General features: G+C 35.9%; 1 protein-coding gene across 1 annotated transcript; it reads right to left on the bottom strand.

Moving 5' to 3' along the window:
• Positions 1-93: 93 nt before the first annotated feature.
• rassf6 (Ras association domain family member 6) lies at positions 94-14,503 on the bottom strand. Its single transcript, XM_052117730.1, has 11 exons — positions 14,346-14,503; positions 13,314-13,391; positions 9,123-9,201; positions 8,790-8,941; positions 7,932-8,032; positions 5,138-5,331; positions 4,346-4,447; positions 4,148-4,199; positions 1,490-1,608; positions 1,302-1,399; positions 94-904 (listed from the first exon to the last, which is right to left on the bottom strand). The coding sequence occupies exons 2-11, from the start codon at positions 13,370-13,372 to the stop codon at positions 832-834; spliced, it is 1,029 nt and encodes a 342-aa protein (XP_051973690.1). The 5' UTR covers positions 13,373-13,391; positions 14,346-14,503; the 3' UTR covers positions 94-831.
• Positions 14,504-15,659: the final 1,156 nt, after the last annotated feature.

Genomic DNA, 15,659 nt, shown 5'->3' with positions numbered 1-15,659 from the left:
TTCTTTACTCGGCTCAAAAGCACCCTTTTTGCATATTAACTTTCTAATTAGCATATCTATTAAACTTTGAACTGGTAATAAACAAAAACCAAATGTTACGATTCCATGTTTGAAACCCTTAAAAACTTGTCTCAAAGAACCCTTTATGGTTCGTTTGATGGAACCCTTAAAAATGGTTTGATTTAGAAACTTTTAGGGGTTCCAAACATGAAGAGAGTGATATAACCCTTTTAGGTTCTATATGGGACCTTTTCTTCTAAGAGTGTATACAAAAACAATCAATTAAAATGATACATTTAGCCAAGCAGAAAGGTTTATGCACTACAAATATTTAGAAACCCCTGTTAACAAATAGCAAAGATGTTTGCCAGAATACTATGTCTAGACATTTCCAGGCTGATCTCACTTTTCCAAACACAACATTCCATTAGCAACAGTGTCCATATTTATTTTTCAAACTAAAGATTTTTTTTCTTCCAGTGACTGTTTTTATACATTTTCAAGAATGAGAATGCTTGAGAGCAAACCACAGTGCAAATCTTATAGTTACTTCTCAAACTACAAGTCAAATAGCATTTTATTTGGTTTGACACATGATAAATATTGTAATTACACTTATGTGAAAACTATTTTACATTGTAAACACAACTATATGAGTAAAACAGTTTTAAACATGTCATATGTGCACTTCTCAACATCTCAAATGATTCCTCTTGTTAGTCTTGAAATCGATCCAGTGATATCATGTTTTTTTCCATTTCATCTTATATTCTTTGGATCACACCAAGTGGAAAACAGTCTCATGTTGCAACAGTCTCTCTTAAGTCTTTTTTATACAGTTGTCTCAGTCTTAATCAACTTTTTATTCAAGCATTGCAATAAGAGATTGCGTTGATGTTCATACCTGCAATGAACAAATATGTTAAAGCTCCATAAAGTTACATAAACTACTAGTTTGGACACTTGAATTTATGTTTCCTTTTGATCTAAAAGGCTTACGCTTGAATGTGGCTACTTTGAAGAAGGTCAAATATAAGATTTGATTTGAATGAAAGCTTTTTCAACTCTACTGTATATAATCCCTATACTTCCTTTTTGTTATTTCATATAGTTTTGATGCGGTACTATTATTCTAAAATGGGGAAATTTTAAATAATAAAGAATAGGTAGGTCTGTCAAAATGATTGACTGTTAGTGTAGTTATTAATAAGTAGGAATAAGTAGGATTCTTCTATGATTAAAAAAAAATGCAATAATTTTCAAACAAATAGTAGATTTAATTTTTCTTGAAATAGACTCACTTTGAAATGATCCTTTGTGCTTCTTGATTCTCTTGCTCCTCCAGCTTCTGTAGAATTACCCTCAAAATTGGCAGCTCTAAATTGAGGTATTGAGCCACCTAATAAACCAGTGGAAAATGAGAGGTTGGTCTAGTTTTAATTAAACAGAAAATACATATTCTTGTAGGTTACTGGAGAGCCAGACTTACATCAAGACTAATTTCCTGTTCGTCTGTGTCCATGAGGAACATCTTCATAATGCTGTTTGAGGGTCCCTGAAGAAGACGCTCCCACAATGGAAAATCTGAACTGCTCAGCCTTTTTTTCTCTATGAACAAAGAATATAATTATTAGAACTGTGACAACACACAAAAAAAATCCCCTTGCCTATTTGCCAATATCTAGTCGAAAGGAGAACCAACTCTCAATTATTGCCAATGGATTTGAAATTAAAGCGGAAGTATGTCATTTCTGCGCCACTAGCGCCACCAAAAGGAATTGCCAAAATAAACAAGCTTTCTGAATACCCCTGCCCCCTGTTTGCTGTTGGTCAAACAAAGAAGATAGTCCTGCCCCAAATCATGCCATTGGTTGAGTTAAACTGTAACAAAAACAAAACAAACAAACAGGGGTGCGTTTCCCAAAACCATCATTAGCCAACTATGGTCGCAAGTTACAACTAACATATGTCAACAATTTGGATTTTCCAGAAGTTCCAAAGAACATTTGAAAACTGCATCGCAAAGTTGTGTGGTCGGAAATACAGATCTCCACCTGTGGTTAGAAGGTAGTGGTGGCTTGAGGCAGTGGTGGCTCAGTGGTTGAGGCTCAGGGTTACTGACCAGAAGGTCGGGGGTTCAAGCCCCAGCACCACCAAGATGCCACTGTTGGGCCCTTGAGCAAGGCCCTTAACTCCAGGTTGCTCCGGGGGGGATTGTCCCTGTAATAAGTGCACTGTAAGTCGCTTTGGATAAAAGTGTCTGCCAAATGCATAAATGTAAATGTTAGAAGCATAGTTCATTGTTAGTTTGCCATGTAGACATCATTTGACTTTGCTGAGGCTTCTATATCTTTTGTTCCATTTAAATCATTCATTCTATCAGGACTTTGACAACGTTTACATGCACTTAACTACTTAATCCGCGTTTTTGCAGAAAACGGCATTCTGAAAATAAGAGAAAGCGATTTAGCACACACAGCTTTTGTCAAGAACACGGCTGATGTGTACATGTTAACCCATACTGGATGTAAAATACTTGTATTTTATGAAGAATACTTATTCTGTGCATATGTGGTCAAGTGCATCGGGGGAACCCCAAAATCTGATGTAAAGAGATACCACACTTTTACAGTGCAATGCATCTGTAGCATTGACATAGCATACGCAGCTTTCGCACATTAAACAGCTTTCTGGAGTACGTGTAAATGACCTGTTATAATTTGATATCCTCAGAAGTTATAATTCCACCCACTGTGTAACGTCATTAATGACAGCTCTAATGTGGTTCGAACAATGGACATTGCAACATAGTTACAACGGTTTTAGGAAACAGTCATGACTATGGTGGTTAAGCAGTGAGTTACAGTACATAGTTGTACAGGAAACGCACCCCAGAGCAATTTTCATAGTGCAACAGAAACACAGTGTTAACAGTTTTCGAGAAAATAGTTGTCTCTGCATTTTGAGCTGGGATAGGAGAAAATATTTGAACACAGAAAAGGTTACATTCTTTAGCTTTATATGCTCAACAATAACATATAGGTGTGGGGTTTTGGTGTCTACATACATCAGGCTATATAGTGTATGATGTTCACCTAACCAACAATAAAAATTGCATATACATAGAATGAAGGAGGGACATAGGCCAATGCTATGGACCAAAATATCATAGAGATTTAAAGGGTTAGTTTACCCAAAAATGAAAATGATCCCATAAGCCATCCTATATGACTTTCTTCTTTCATCAAAACACAATCAGAGTTACATAAAAAAATATCCTGGCTCTTCCAGGCTTTCTAATGGGAGTTAATGGTACCTTTTGAAGCCCAAAAAAGCGCATCCATCCATCAAAAAAGTAATCCATATGGCTCCAGGGGGTTAACAAAGGCCTTCTGAAGTGAAGCGATGCGTAAATATATAAATAACTTTATAGTCTATAATCACTGGCTTCCGGAAACGGACGTCCGCGCGTTCACGAGAGTGTCGAGTTTCGACGTAGGCATAGTGTAAGCTCTGGTGAGAAGTGACGAACGCAGAAGCACAGAGGATAGAGGAAGCCAGTGATTATAGTTTATTAACCCCCTGGAGACGTATGGATTACTTTTTTGATGTATGGATGCGCTGTTTTTGGGCTTCAAAATCTAAGGTACCACTCTCTCCCATTATAAAGCTTGGAAGAGCCAGGATATTTTTTAATATAACTCTGATTGTGTTTGGCTGAAAGAAGAAAGTCATAAACACCTAGGATGGCTTGAGGGTGAGTAAATTAAGGGCTAATTTTCATTTTTGGGTGAACTAACCCTTTAAGTGGGTTCTTTTTACTTCAGCTACTAAGCACCCACATAGCAACACTCTTGCAAACACCAAGAGCACCTTAGCAACACCTTATCAACCATCAACAACACCCTAGCCTTGTCATGGTGAGTTTGGCCTAGTAAGCACCAGTCACATTTTCTTCAGAAAATATAAATGCATATTTTCTTATGATATCTCAAACCGATTCAGATGAGAAATTGGTTGTTAATGTGAAAATAAAACCACGGCAAGGCAACAACTCTAAATGCAGTATTAATGCTATATTTGTCCATTGTTTTTCAGTCAAACTTAAGTAATGAGCTACTATGTATAAAAACACAAAACTACATACCTCCACTTTGATGAATACAGTAAAGAGCAAATTCATTAGGATTGTTTTCTATCTGCATTGGAAAAAATGAAAGGTGAGAATTTGATTATTTAAATGCAGTTTCACTGTGCAAACAATCTGTAAGGTAATTCCTAATAGGGCTGATGTATTGTATTATCAATGATCAATTAATAAATTGCTGATTCGTTGAAGACCTACTTTAAATTTTTGAAGTAGTTGTGTAATGACCTCTTGTGTTGTCATCTTGCTGTTAATGTGGACATTTGTGGTTGCTCCATATGATGGTGTGAAAATGGATGTCTGCATAAACAACATGACTCAGAGAACTGAAAATATTAACTCAGAAAATACAATTCTCAGAACTACTTTCAAAGTATTCTCACAGCAACCATAGGAATATTCTGTCAAATTTGGCTATTTTGGTCATGTTCTCCTTCCATGTTCTTGGACCCTGATGATTGACGCTTTCAACTATATTTTAGTTTATTCATGTTTATTTTGTCTTTTATTTATATGATCAAAGGCTATGATCAAATGAAATCCTATATCAAAATTGCTGTGCCATTGTCATGACACTCAGCATGCGTCTTGTTTTCTGGAGGCTGTGCAAGAGAATAAACTTAATCAACTGACACTGTCTTTGCATTGTAAATTGGCTATATGGTTAAATGGATCAAAAGAAATAAACAATTATAATTCAGTCTACAAATAAATATAAGAATGAAGACCAATCTGATTTCAGAATGAAAACCTTTCAAAGATGTAATTGCTGACAGGTACAGTTTCAATGCCAAACATTTATTTTTTAAGTAAATATTAGGCTGAAATTATTCACAAACTTCAATTCGGTCTGTGCAATAGTGGTTCGGGCCAAACCCCTACCAGGAATATCAATACAGTGCTGCCTTACAAGCACTGTAATAATATTGATAATGTACATATAGGCTTTTATTAGCTTGACATGTGGTTGATGGCAGTTCAACTACAGACCATGTAGTTGTAAAAGTGTCCATTGATGGAGAAGCGATTGGTTCTGTTCTTCTGTCGTTCTACCATCTTCTTACTCTTCACCCTCATCTTCACCAGCGAGGCGTCACTCATGGTTCGGAACAGATTCGAACTTTTGTCACTGATTAACCTGTGCCGAGGAAGTCTTAAAGTCTTGCTCTCATATTCAATGTAGTCTGAAGGGAGATTAAAGGTTCTGTTACTTAAATTTACAGGATGTAACATTTATAATGATTTCACACTATAAAAATAAAAGTTATGACTGCAAAATTTTAATATGCACAATGTTTTCTTAGATTTTAGATTTTAATCTCTAAGCTGCAAGACTATAAAATTAATTTACAATTATATGGCTAGTTAAAAAATGGTTCACCAAAAAATTAAAATTCTCTCATCATTTACTGATGTGTATGACTAACTTTCTTTAGCAGAAGATTTTTAGACAAAATGACTAAACAAATTACTAAAATATTGATCTGTTTCTCACTCACACCTATCAAATCGCTTCTGAAGACACTGATTTAACCACTGGAGTCTTTTATGCTGACATATGTGATCTTTGGAGCTTCAACGTTCATCATGCATTGTATGGACCAAAAGAGCTGAGAAATTCTTCAAATATTTGTCATTTGTGTTCTGCTGAAGAAAGAAAGTCATACACATCCGGGATGGCATGAGGGTGATTAAATGATGTGAGAATTTTCATTTTGGGGTGAACTTTTCCTTTGATGCATATGATATTTCAAGATTTTTGGTTTAAAAAAATAAATGTATACGAATGCAGTATATGGGTGATTCTCACAAAACCTGTCAAGAAAAAGACCTGGGACTTATTTCCCGATGCTGAACGATCGTAGATCTTAGGAGCATTCTCTACATATGAAGTATACTATATATAAATTAACACAAATGCGCAGCGTCACACTTGGAGTTATAGTTTGGTGTCTTCACACCCAAAACCGATTTAGAAACATGGATTAAACCCCTGTAGTCTTATGGATTATCTTTACCCTCTCCTTTTTGAAGTTTGAAAGTTTGGTTCCCATTCACTTGCATTTTATGGAAGTTCACATCATATCTTCTTTAAATATCTTCGTTAGTATTCCGCGGAAGAAAGTCAAGTTTGAGATGGCATAAGGGTGAGTAAATGATGAAAGAATGATCATTTCTGTGTAAACTATTCCTTTTATTGCTCTAATGTACGATTATGTACTCCAGAGCACTCGTAAATCTATGACAATTTTCAAGTACTACTTAAGTCACAATGTTTTTTGGAAAAAAGCCTGTAATTCTAAGATGATTCGTACGATCGTTTCTACAATCTACGTAGGCTTGTGATGCTTTTGAGATATGCAACTGAGGTCATATTAAACCACAGATTAATAAATATATAAAAAAGTTATTCTATTTTTCATAAAGAAAATGGAGCCTAAAATATAGGACCATTACGATTTTTTGGATCTTGACATTATTTTCTCATACCGTACAAATTTCCATTGTTTTCAATGGTGATTCTTATTATAAAGTCACAGTCATTGTTACTGTATTACGGTAAAAAATATTTGCTGTTGTACAATGATTGTTTCCCCCTCATTTTCTCATTTGACAATTTAAATACTTTATCTTGAAATATCATAATGACCATCTATTTGCATTGCAGTAATTAAAATGCACTTTAATTAAAACTCTCGTGAAAATATAAATGAAGTCATTACCCTTACTTTATTGAATTTGAGAAAGTTTTTACAAGCAATTTAATTCCTTTCATTCAGATTAAGTCAGTTTCATTAATAATTTAGTAGGATTAGATCAAATAAATGTACTTTAGTAGTTTTAAATCAACTTTATAAGTTTGTCAAACTAAATTTACTAATGTTTAAATAATGATCTAATGTTGGTCCAACTTATTTTATTTTATGAATCATTAGTATATGCCAGGTGAGCAAGTGTAAGGACAGTAAAAGCAACTGCTTGTAGAGCTAAGCAGCACTTGAATCGAGCTCTCAATGTCCATCTTCAATATAAGCACAAGCGCCATTCTTCACCACAATGGTAACCCCCAAAACTCCAGCATAACAGACACTCCTTTTAAATACCAATAACAGAACATTAAACATTAACAAATCTCCTCCTATTCTCATTTTACTCAAAAATGCATAAACACCAAATTTCAACATATGATCACCCCTGCAGTCCCATGCAAAGCATGCTGGTAAATGGAAATCCCCTGCCCTACAAATGTAAATGCTACAAAACGTATTCATGCAGTCCAAACTCAAATGGATTACGTAAACGTCAATTTTACAAATTGGATGGGATAGAATGCAATGAAGTCAAGTTGTAATAACATTTTAATAAAAATGTTTAGTATGTCACGATGTACAAAATCGTAATGACCTTAAAAAAGGGTTAACTTCCTACATGCAAAATTTTGATTTAGAAGACAAATAGTAACAGGACATTTTTTTGACAGGGTTCATGAGAATATACCCATTTTATAGCAGTTTTAGCACTGTGTGTTTTTTACAGGCATGACAAATGAATACATTTTCAAAGATGTTTCTCGGTTAATATGGTCAATAAAACTGCATGCATTAAAACAGGCAAAGTTCTGTTTGAGTAGTTTTGATGGAGCAAAACCGCAGGACATGTCAACTACCCGAAACTATTTAAAGTCAACTACTGTTGGTCGCCAAAGCACTGATTCCAATTTGTCAATGAATATTGACTACATCAACAAGCAAAAGTATCAAATATACTGTTAAAGAAATGGAACCTTCAGTGGGATTGTCAGGATTTTTGGATCCATCCTGAATATCTTCTTCCAGTTCATCAATATGATGAAGATCATCAAATTCTCCCCAGCGTGTCATACCCCTGTCAGTGATGGAACATTTGATCAAATCACAACCATAGCACCGAAGAAGGTGTAAACAGTTTGCTAGATCATTTTGTCCTGTTCTAATTGCACAAATGTTTGAATCTCATCTCAAAAAGACAGAGTTTGACAGAGTCTCATCAAACTAAGTTTGTTTTTTATACCCTTGCTTCCAGTTTATCTTAACCGATGATGATAACAGACCATCCATATTTATGAATGAATCACCTTTCTGTCTAGATGCAGACAATTCTTGTTGGAACACAAAACTCTGAAAAGTAACTTAGGCCTACGGCTTTTACTGGAAAGACTCAAATCACATAGGGGAGACACGGATAGTTATCAAGCAGGGATGTTGTCACAAGGGCTATATGTCCCTCTCAATGTCTATGGCGGTTACAGCCCTGCCTTACAATTTTGTGTTTCATGTATTTCTTGTTACTATTTAAAAAGCCTATATAGTAATAGGCTTTTGGCAGATTTTCAGTGCGACAACTTACCCTGTATAGTTTGACACATGCCCTGCTATAGTAAACTGTATAATTGTTCCTTGGCAATAATGGTGAAAATATTTAACAGTTTTATTTTTGTAGTCAAACCTCAGAGGTGTGTTAAAATGACTTTCATAAATAAGCCTACTCTAAGAAACATTCACTGGAGTAAAAGTGTGACAAATAGCCCTGGTTGTCTGCATACTGTACAACACAGCACTGATATTTACATATACATAATTGATATTAAAAACAAAATATTAACCTTTTGCTTCCAAGTGGACTGATGGGATCTGGTGACTTGACTGAAGACTCATTTGGAAAAATTGGTTTCTCATCTTGTATTTGTAGCCGAATGGGTCTCTTTACTCCCCATGAAATGACCAGAATGCCTTCAAATGTCACCTGCCCAGCATTCTACAAAAGCAAACAAGACTGTGTATTACTGACTTGTCAGCCTTCACTGCCAGCAGAGGGCAGCAAGTTTTTTACACACAAATACCCATTTGAATTACCAAAAATGCATATGATATGTTTTAATTTAGCTTTATTCATGCAATGCACAGTCATGCATAAAGATATAAGAATTATGTTTTACCTCACAAACTACAAGCTGCAGGTGCGTTTTGTCTTTAAGAAAGCAGTTGTAGGTGTTCAAAAACGAGGAAAATTCAGCCCTTTGACATAACGATGAATTGAGATAAAAAGAAAAGGAAATATAAGGACATTGAATGAATAATAATAATTTGCATGGGCATACAGAGTGCTATACATTAGATACACAGTGTGGTCAAAGTCTGAAGCCACTAAAAAAAATTATATTTTGAAATGTTATTTAAAATTCATGCAACATTTTTCATTACAAACTAGTTTATCCGCATCCGAGTGAAAGGTTTATTTTAATATTCAGAATTTCTTATTAGTATTTGGTATGCCACCCTTTTGTTTTAAAGGGTAACTAAACCCTAAACCAACTTTTTTTAGTTAATGATCTGTAAGCATGGGGCTTTATTAGTACTGGTCATTGATTCAAGTAATTTTTTTGAAATTTGTGTATAAAGTGTTTTAATTCTACAATATATGGTGTAAAGACGTCTGAGTGCTGCCCTCTTCAGGTTGAACGGTGGCTACTGCAGTTGAATTTTCCTATTGGCTGTTGCGGTACTTCGTGACATAAGCGGTGACAGCTGACGTAAGCAGGTTCCAGCTCACCACGCCAGATTCATGTACATGTCGTCTTGCGACCGTGTGAGGAATAATAATAACATAGAGTCTGACAGCAGCTGTCAATTAATCCGTCACTACGAGTCTCAGGTGCCCCACCCCCGCTCAGCCCCGCACTCGGTTCGTTCCCTCTATCCCCGCCGGGGTCTGCCCACTTTTCCAGCATTTTCAAATATTTCTAGTGGATGGAGTCAGACTCTGAGCAGGTGTTTAGTTACCCTTTAATGACAACTGGCACTTAAGCTGGCATGAACATGAACTCCAAAAGTTTGTGCAAAATCTGATGATCCATGTTATTTCTGCCTGATTTGAAAATGGCGTGCTTGTGTGCTTCAATGGAAGCAAATAAATCTGTTAACATGTTCATTGTCACAAGCAGTCTTACATCGGCATCAAAGTAATTACACGATGTGACGATTCATTAATGGCATTGCAATCTTGCTTCCTGTAGCACTTGCCATAGATGTGGCTGTCTTGTCGAGCACTTCTCAGCCATCTTACAGTCTAGCTGATCTCACAAAAGCTCAATGGGGTTAAGATCATAACACTCTTTTCCAATTATCTGCTGTCCAATGTCTGTGTTTCTTTACCCACTCGAAACTTTTCTTTCTGTTTTTCTGTTTCAAAAGTGGCTTTTTCTTTGCAATTCTTTCCATAAGGCCTACCTCTTTCCATAAATCTTCTCTTTACTGTTGTACATGAAACTGGTGTTGAGCGGGTAGAATTCAATGAAGCTGTCAGCTGAGGACATGTGAGGCGTCTATTTCTCAAACTAGAGCCTCTGATGTACTTATCCTCTTGTTTAGTTGTGCATCTGGCCTCCCACATCTCCTTCTGTCCTTGTTAGAACCAGTTGTCCTTTGTCTTTGAGGACTTTACTGTACACTTTTATATGAATCTTCAGTTTTTTCACAATGATTGACTGACGTGTTTCTAGAGAAAGCTGTTTCTTTTTTGACATTTTTGACCTAATATTGATCTGAAGACATGCCAGTCTATTGCATACTGTGGCAACTCATAAACAAAACACAAAGACAACGGCTACAGAGGCGGTCGCACTAGGCTTTGAACATGCAACAGTTTTTCGGACAACACAATGGACTAGGATATGATGTCATGCGGGAGGGCTTCAGGTTTTAGTAAATAACATTTCCCAATTAAAAAATAATATAATATTCAACATGTTAGAAAATACAGTCTACTCACTTTAGAAATATGTTTTGAAATATGTATTCTTTAACTTGAGCCAAGTGGTCAGTGTGTGATGTTTAGATCTTCTATTGATCACCCATCCTCTTGTCATCCATTATTACATACAAGTAATGTTTATCTTTTGTAATGTTTTAGATTTCATGCATCCAGTTAAACAGAGCTTTTATTTTGGCGGAACATTTATTTTGACTGAAATTTGAGTTCCTTCTGTGTGGTAGTTTTTAATAAGGTCAGCATTCTGAAAGAAATGTTGAAATACTCACGAGCTGAGATCTCAGAGCTGCACCGAAGAAGTTTGTGTGCGTGTTCACAGGCACTCATAAATTAAACACACCGCATTATGTGCATCACACACGATCTGTTTGTGTATGTGTGTGTGTGACGTCAGAGAGCTGAGAGGCACCTCTCGTTCATTCTGAAGCGTGCAGCTTGTGTAGATTGGAAAATATTTAATTCATTGATATTCTTCCACTATTTAATGAGCATACTTTGCCAAATCAAGATTGTAATTTGTCTCGTAAAATGTTGCTAATAGCACTGCACTGTAGTATGGTACAGAAATTATTATATATATTAATTATGCATATATATATATATATATATACACTGCCGGGTACCTCCTCATTCTTTATTATAATTTTTTTCTTCGCATTTTAGAATAATAGTAAAGTCATCAAATCTATGGAATAACTTAAATGGAACTATGGGAATTAAGTTGTGAATAAATTCAAATACATTAACTAGACATTTATGAAAGTGGCTTTAGAAGTCAAAATATTTTTTGTTTTATTTTCATACCTTTGACCAAATGCCATTGGCCTACAGTCCACAGCAATACATTTTGCAATTGAGTTTGTCAATCTGTCCAAGTTAGACTTTAAGGCTGTACTAAGGGTGTGTTTTTGCCTTCCGTCTTTATAATTGTTTTGGTCTATTTACACATGCGTCAGATGGACGCTTTTAACCACCCCATGGTTATGTCACGTCTTATAGGTTTTCAGCATGTCGCGTCATAAATGCTGTATTTTTAAGCCAAGTTAAGTATAGTTTGAAAAGTTTGAAAAAATGCTTCTCCATCCATCCAGTTGTATTTGAACGCAAGAACATGTCCTGCTGTACTGATCAAATTTTTTGCTGTAAGCTCTCTTGGTTGTTTGTTGCTTGTACAGCTGGAGCCCACTGCCCCTTGCTGACTGCAACTCACAAAAATATGGTGCCTCAAGCTTGAGTTGCTAATTTGGTTTAAATTAAGGAATTTACGAATGGTCAGGGGGCATGATTTATTGGGGTTGGTGGCAGAATAGTTTTACTCTATAACGCGCAATACACGGATGGCTTTTGCTGTTGTGCTTATATCATGCGCTTTTTCCGCGAACGCCACCGAGGGACAACCGGCTAGTGGATGCCCCGAATGCTGCATTTTTAGGTCAAGTTAGGTATAGATTGAAACTTTAAAAAAACACTTCTCAATCCATCCAGCTGTATTTGAATGCATTAACACGTTTTGCTTTACTGATGCTAATTTTGTGCTACCAGTTTCGGTAAGTGTGGTTTGTTGCGTGAACAGTTGGAATTCATTAATGTGAGCCTGTCAACGCATTAAATCGACAGCCCTATTTTTTTTCAAAATGCCCAGATTTAAATTACCTTAAAAATGTCACAATGGTCTCAGAGTTTTGAATGTTGTATCATAAACATAAAATTTTTCAAAGTTTTAAACCGTTCACATCAGATAAACGCTTTTAACCACACCTTGGTTATGTCCAATCTCGTGCCATAAATGCTGAATATTTAGGTCAAGTAAAGCATAGTTTAAAACTTCGAAAAATTCTTCTCAATCCATCCATTTGAGCTCCATCCAGCTGTATTTGAACACAAGAACACATCATGCTGTACTGATGCTAATTTTGTGCTGCCAGCTCTCGGTAAGTGTGGTTTGTTGCCTGAATAGTTGGAATTGACTGTACCCTGCTGACTGCGACTCGCAAAAAGGTTAGATACTCTATGACGATGCGCTACATGGAAGGTTTTCGCTTTTGCGCTATATCTCTGTGTTTCTATCACCGTCTAGCTGTTGCATGCATTTACATGTGCACCTCCCACGAATGCCACTGGTGGAGAAATGGTAAGCCCCAGTTAGCCTGTGGGTTAATGCAGGCCTTTTAACGCATTAAATCGACAGCCCATTTTTTTTTTTTTCTCCCCCAGATTTAAATTACCTTAAAAATCTGAGAATTTCATATTGGTCTCAGAGTTTTGAACCACACTGTATTTTATACAATATATACAGTATCTTTTTTGCCATATGATACCACATATAGTCAAGAAATCTATCACAATAATTGCTACTGACCTGGAACAGGACTTTCCTTCACCAATTGGAACAACACTGGAGGACTGACCTGCATTCATTTCAAAAAACCAACCCAATCTACAAAGCAAACAGATTTTTATGCCCACAATCCTTATGCACCATACAAATCAAGACTAGTTTAATAAATGACAGCCATGGAATGAAGATATTCAAGTCAAGACAGTTGTATCTGTGTCAGAATAATTATTAAAATGTGTTCCAACATTGTCCAAACCTGTTTTGGTCCGCATTAATAGAATCGCTGGTATTTGTGTGAGGGCTATTCAAATAATCCATACAAATGTGTGAGTAGCAGACAGACCCTTTTAGATGCTATGCTTTCTTTATCTAAACACTAAAGCTGAAGACACTACTGGTCTTGTGTTTATAGGTCTGTTTGAGTTGTACTTTCACTTTGCCCCCTCATAACAGGAATATTTAGTGAATTTGTGCAAACGAGGGAGTGGTGTGTTTTTTCAAGTCAGTGCATGCTCTCTGAAAACCACAGATACAAATCCAGCTCCGCGGCAAACACAGCTTTGAAAGGACTTTGATTGACAAATGGTATGCATCTGTATGTAAATACGTCTGTCAACAGCATGGCTTTCAGTGCCATACTGAGTTAATGGCCCAGTGCAATCAGACTAAAAATATATAAAACAATATGAATTCACTTTGGAAAAATGAGTGTATACAACAAATGCACTTTCTTCTAAATTTTGGAGGACACACACACAAAACACATTTTAGATAAAGAGTTGAAGACGTATTTCTCTTGCGTCTACCATATTCCAAACGCATTGAGTATGACCAATGTGTTCACATAAAAAGTTGTTACTTCCTTAACTCCATGCTCAGGTAATTGCATGATATATACTGTATATATATATATATATATATATATATAAGTCACTTTTGCATTGAAGTATCTACCAGCAACATAAATATAAAAGCATACTGCTCAAATAGAAACTTAATGCATGTCTTTAAACACAATAGCACATAAACACTGTCACACCATGTTTCCCTCACCTGCTGCCTGCTTAGATCCAAAGTCAGAGGACTTAAACAGGAATGGTTCACATATCTCTCCCTGAGCCAAAACTATAGCTGTGTCCGGTCAGATGACAGGGACAGAATGAAGTGGTTGTGTCCCTGTCAGGTGTTTTCCTGGTGCTTGTAATATTGTTTGTGCTGTAATTTGATCCAACTCACCTCTACACAGTGCATTCTGGGAATACTTTGCAATGCAATCAATGCATGAACACACCCATAGGTATGAATCTCCCAGTTTGAATGTTTCATCGGAAGAGGAAGGGTTTTTATGGTATGTAAATGACGTAAATAAAATTCCAAACGCTAAGAAGTCAGTGTTTGTGTATTTACAATAAGCAAAATTATTTTTGTTTAAGTTTTTATTAGAATTGTTTGTATTTTTATAATTTAATTCCCTTAATTATGTTTTAAGGTTTATAAGAAATATATCAAATGAAGTGTTTGAAAACCTATCGTACTCTGAAGTATTGACATTGTATATGCTTTAAAAAGAACTGCAGCATTCAAAATAATTTAAAAAAGCTGCATATGTGTACTGCAAAAAAATAAATACAAAAATATTCTCAATATTTGTCTGTCTTGTTTTCTATTAAAAACTATCTAAACATTTAAAAAAAAAAAAAGATACATTTACTTGAAAAGCAAAATTACATTGGGGGCCTGGTTAGCTCAGCGAGTTTTGACTAGACGTGAGTTTCAATGCAGGGCATGCTGAGTGACTCCAGTCAGCTCTCCTAAGTGACCAAATTGGCCCGATTGCTAGGGAGGGTAGAGTCACATGGGGTAACCTCCTTGTGGTCGCTATAATGTGATTTGCTCTCAGTGGGGTGCGTGGTGAGTTGTGCGTGGATACCACGGAGAATAGCGTGAGGCCCCTACATGCGCAAGGTCTCTGCGGTAACGCACTCAACAAGCCATGTGATAAGATGTGCGGATTGACGTTCTCACGTGGAGGCAACTCCAAATAAAAGAAAAGAAAAATTACTTAATATATCATGTTTTCAGAGAAATCTAACAAAATTTTGTAAAGTTTATACTTTTAACAAGAAAAACAAATTATTTGTCAATGGGTAAAGTAAAAGAAAAAAAGCTTTATTTGCCATTTTTTTTTTCATTAGTTTTTTCTTGTTTTAAGCATAAACCTCACCAAACTTTGTTAGATTTCTCTGAAAATAAGACACATGTACACCTACTTATTTCTGCAATTATCTAATCAGCCAATCTTGTGGCAGCAGTGCAATGGATAAAATCATGCAGATAATGGTCAGGAGCTTCAGTGACCACGTTTGC

Source organism: Xyrauchen texanus, chromosome 44, assembly GCF_025860055.1.
Source record: "Xyrauchen texanus isolate HMW12.3.18 chromosome 44, RBS_HiC_50CHRs, whole genome shotgun sequence".
In the NCBI taxonomy this organism is placed as follows: domain Eukaryota; kingdom Metazoa; phylum Chordata; class Actinopteri; order Cypriniformes; family Catostomidae; genus Xyrauchen; species Xyrauchen texanus.
Note: the sequence above shows the minus strand (reverse complement) of the source record. Positions and strands in the feature narration are given on the sequence as shown.

Excerpts from the sequence above, each read along its gene's own strand:
- rassf6 (XM_052117730.1), bottom strand. The coding sequence starts at position 13,372 with ATGAATGCAGGTCAGTCCTCCAGTGTTGTTCCAATTGGTGAAGGAAAG. Across the intron at positions 8,033-8,789 it reads AGTCCACTTGGAAGCAAAAG|GGGTATGACACGCTGGGGAG; the intron begins GTTAATATTTTG and ends CATCACTGACAG. Across the intron at positions 4,200-4,345 it reads AACTACTTCAAAAATTTAAA|ATAGAAAACAATCCTAATGA; the intron begins GTAGGTCTTCAA and ends TTTCCAATGCAG.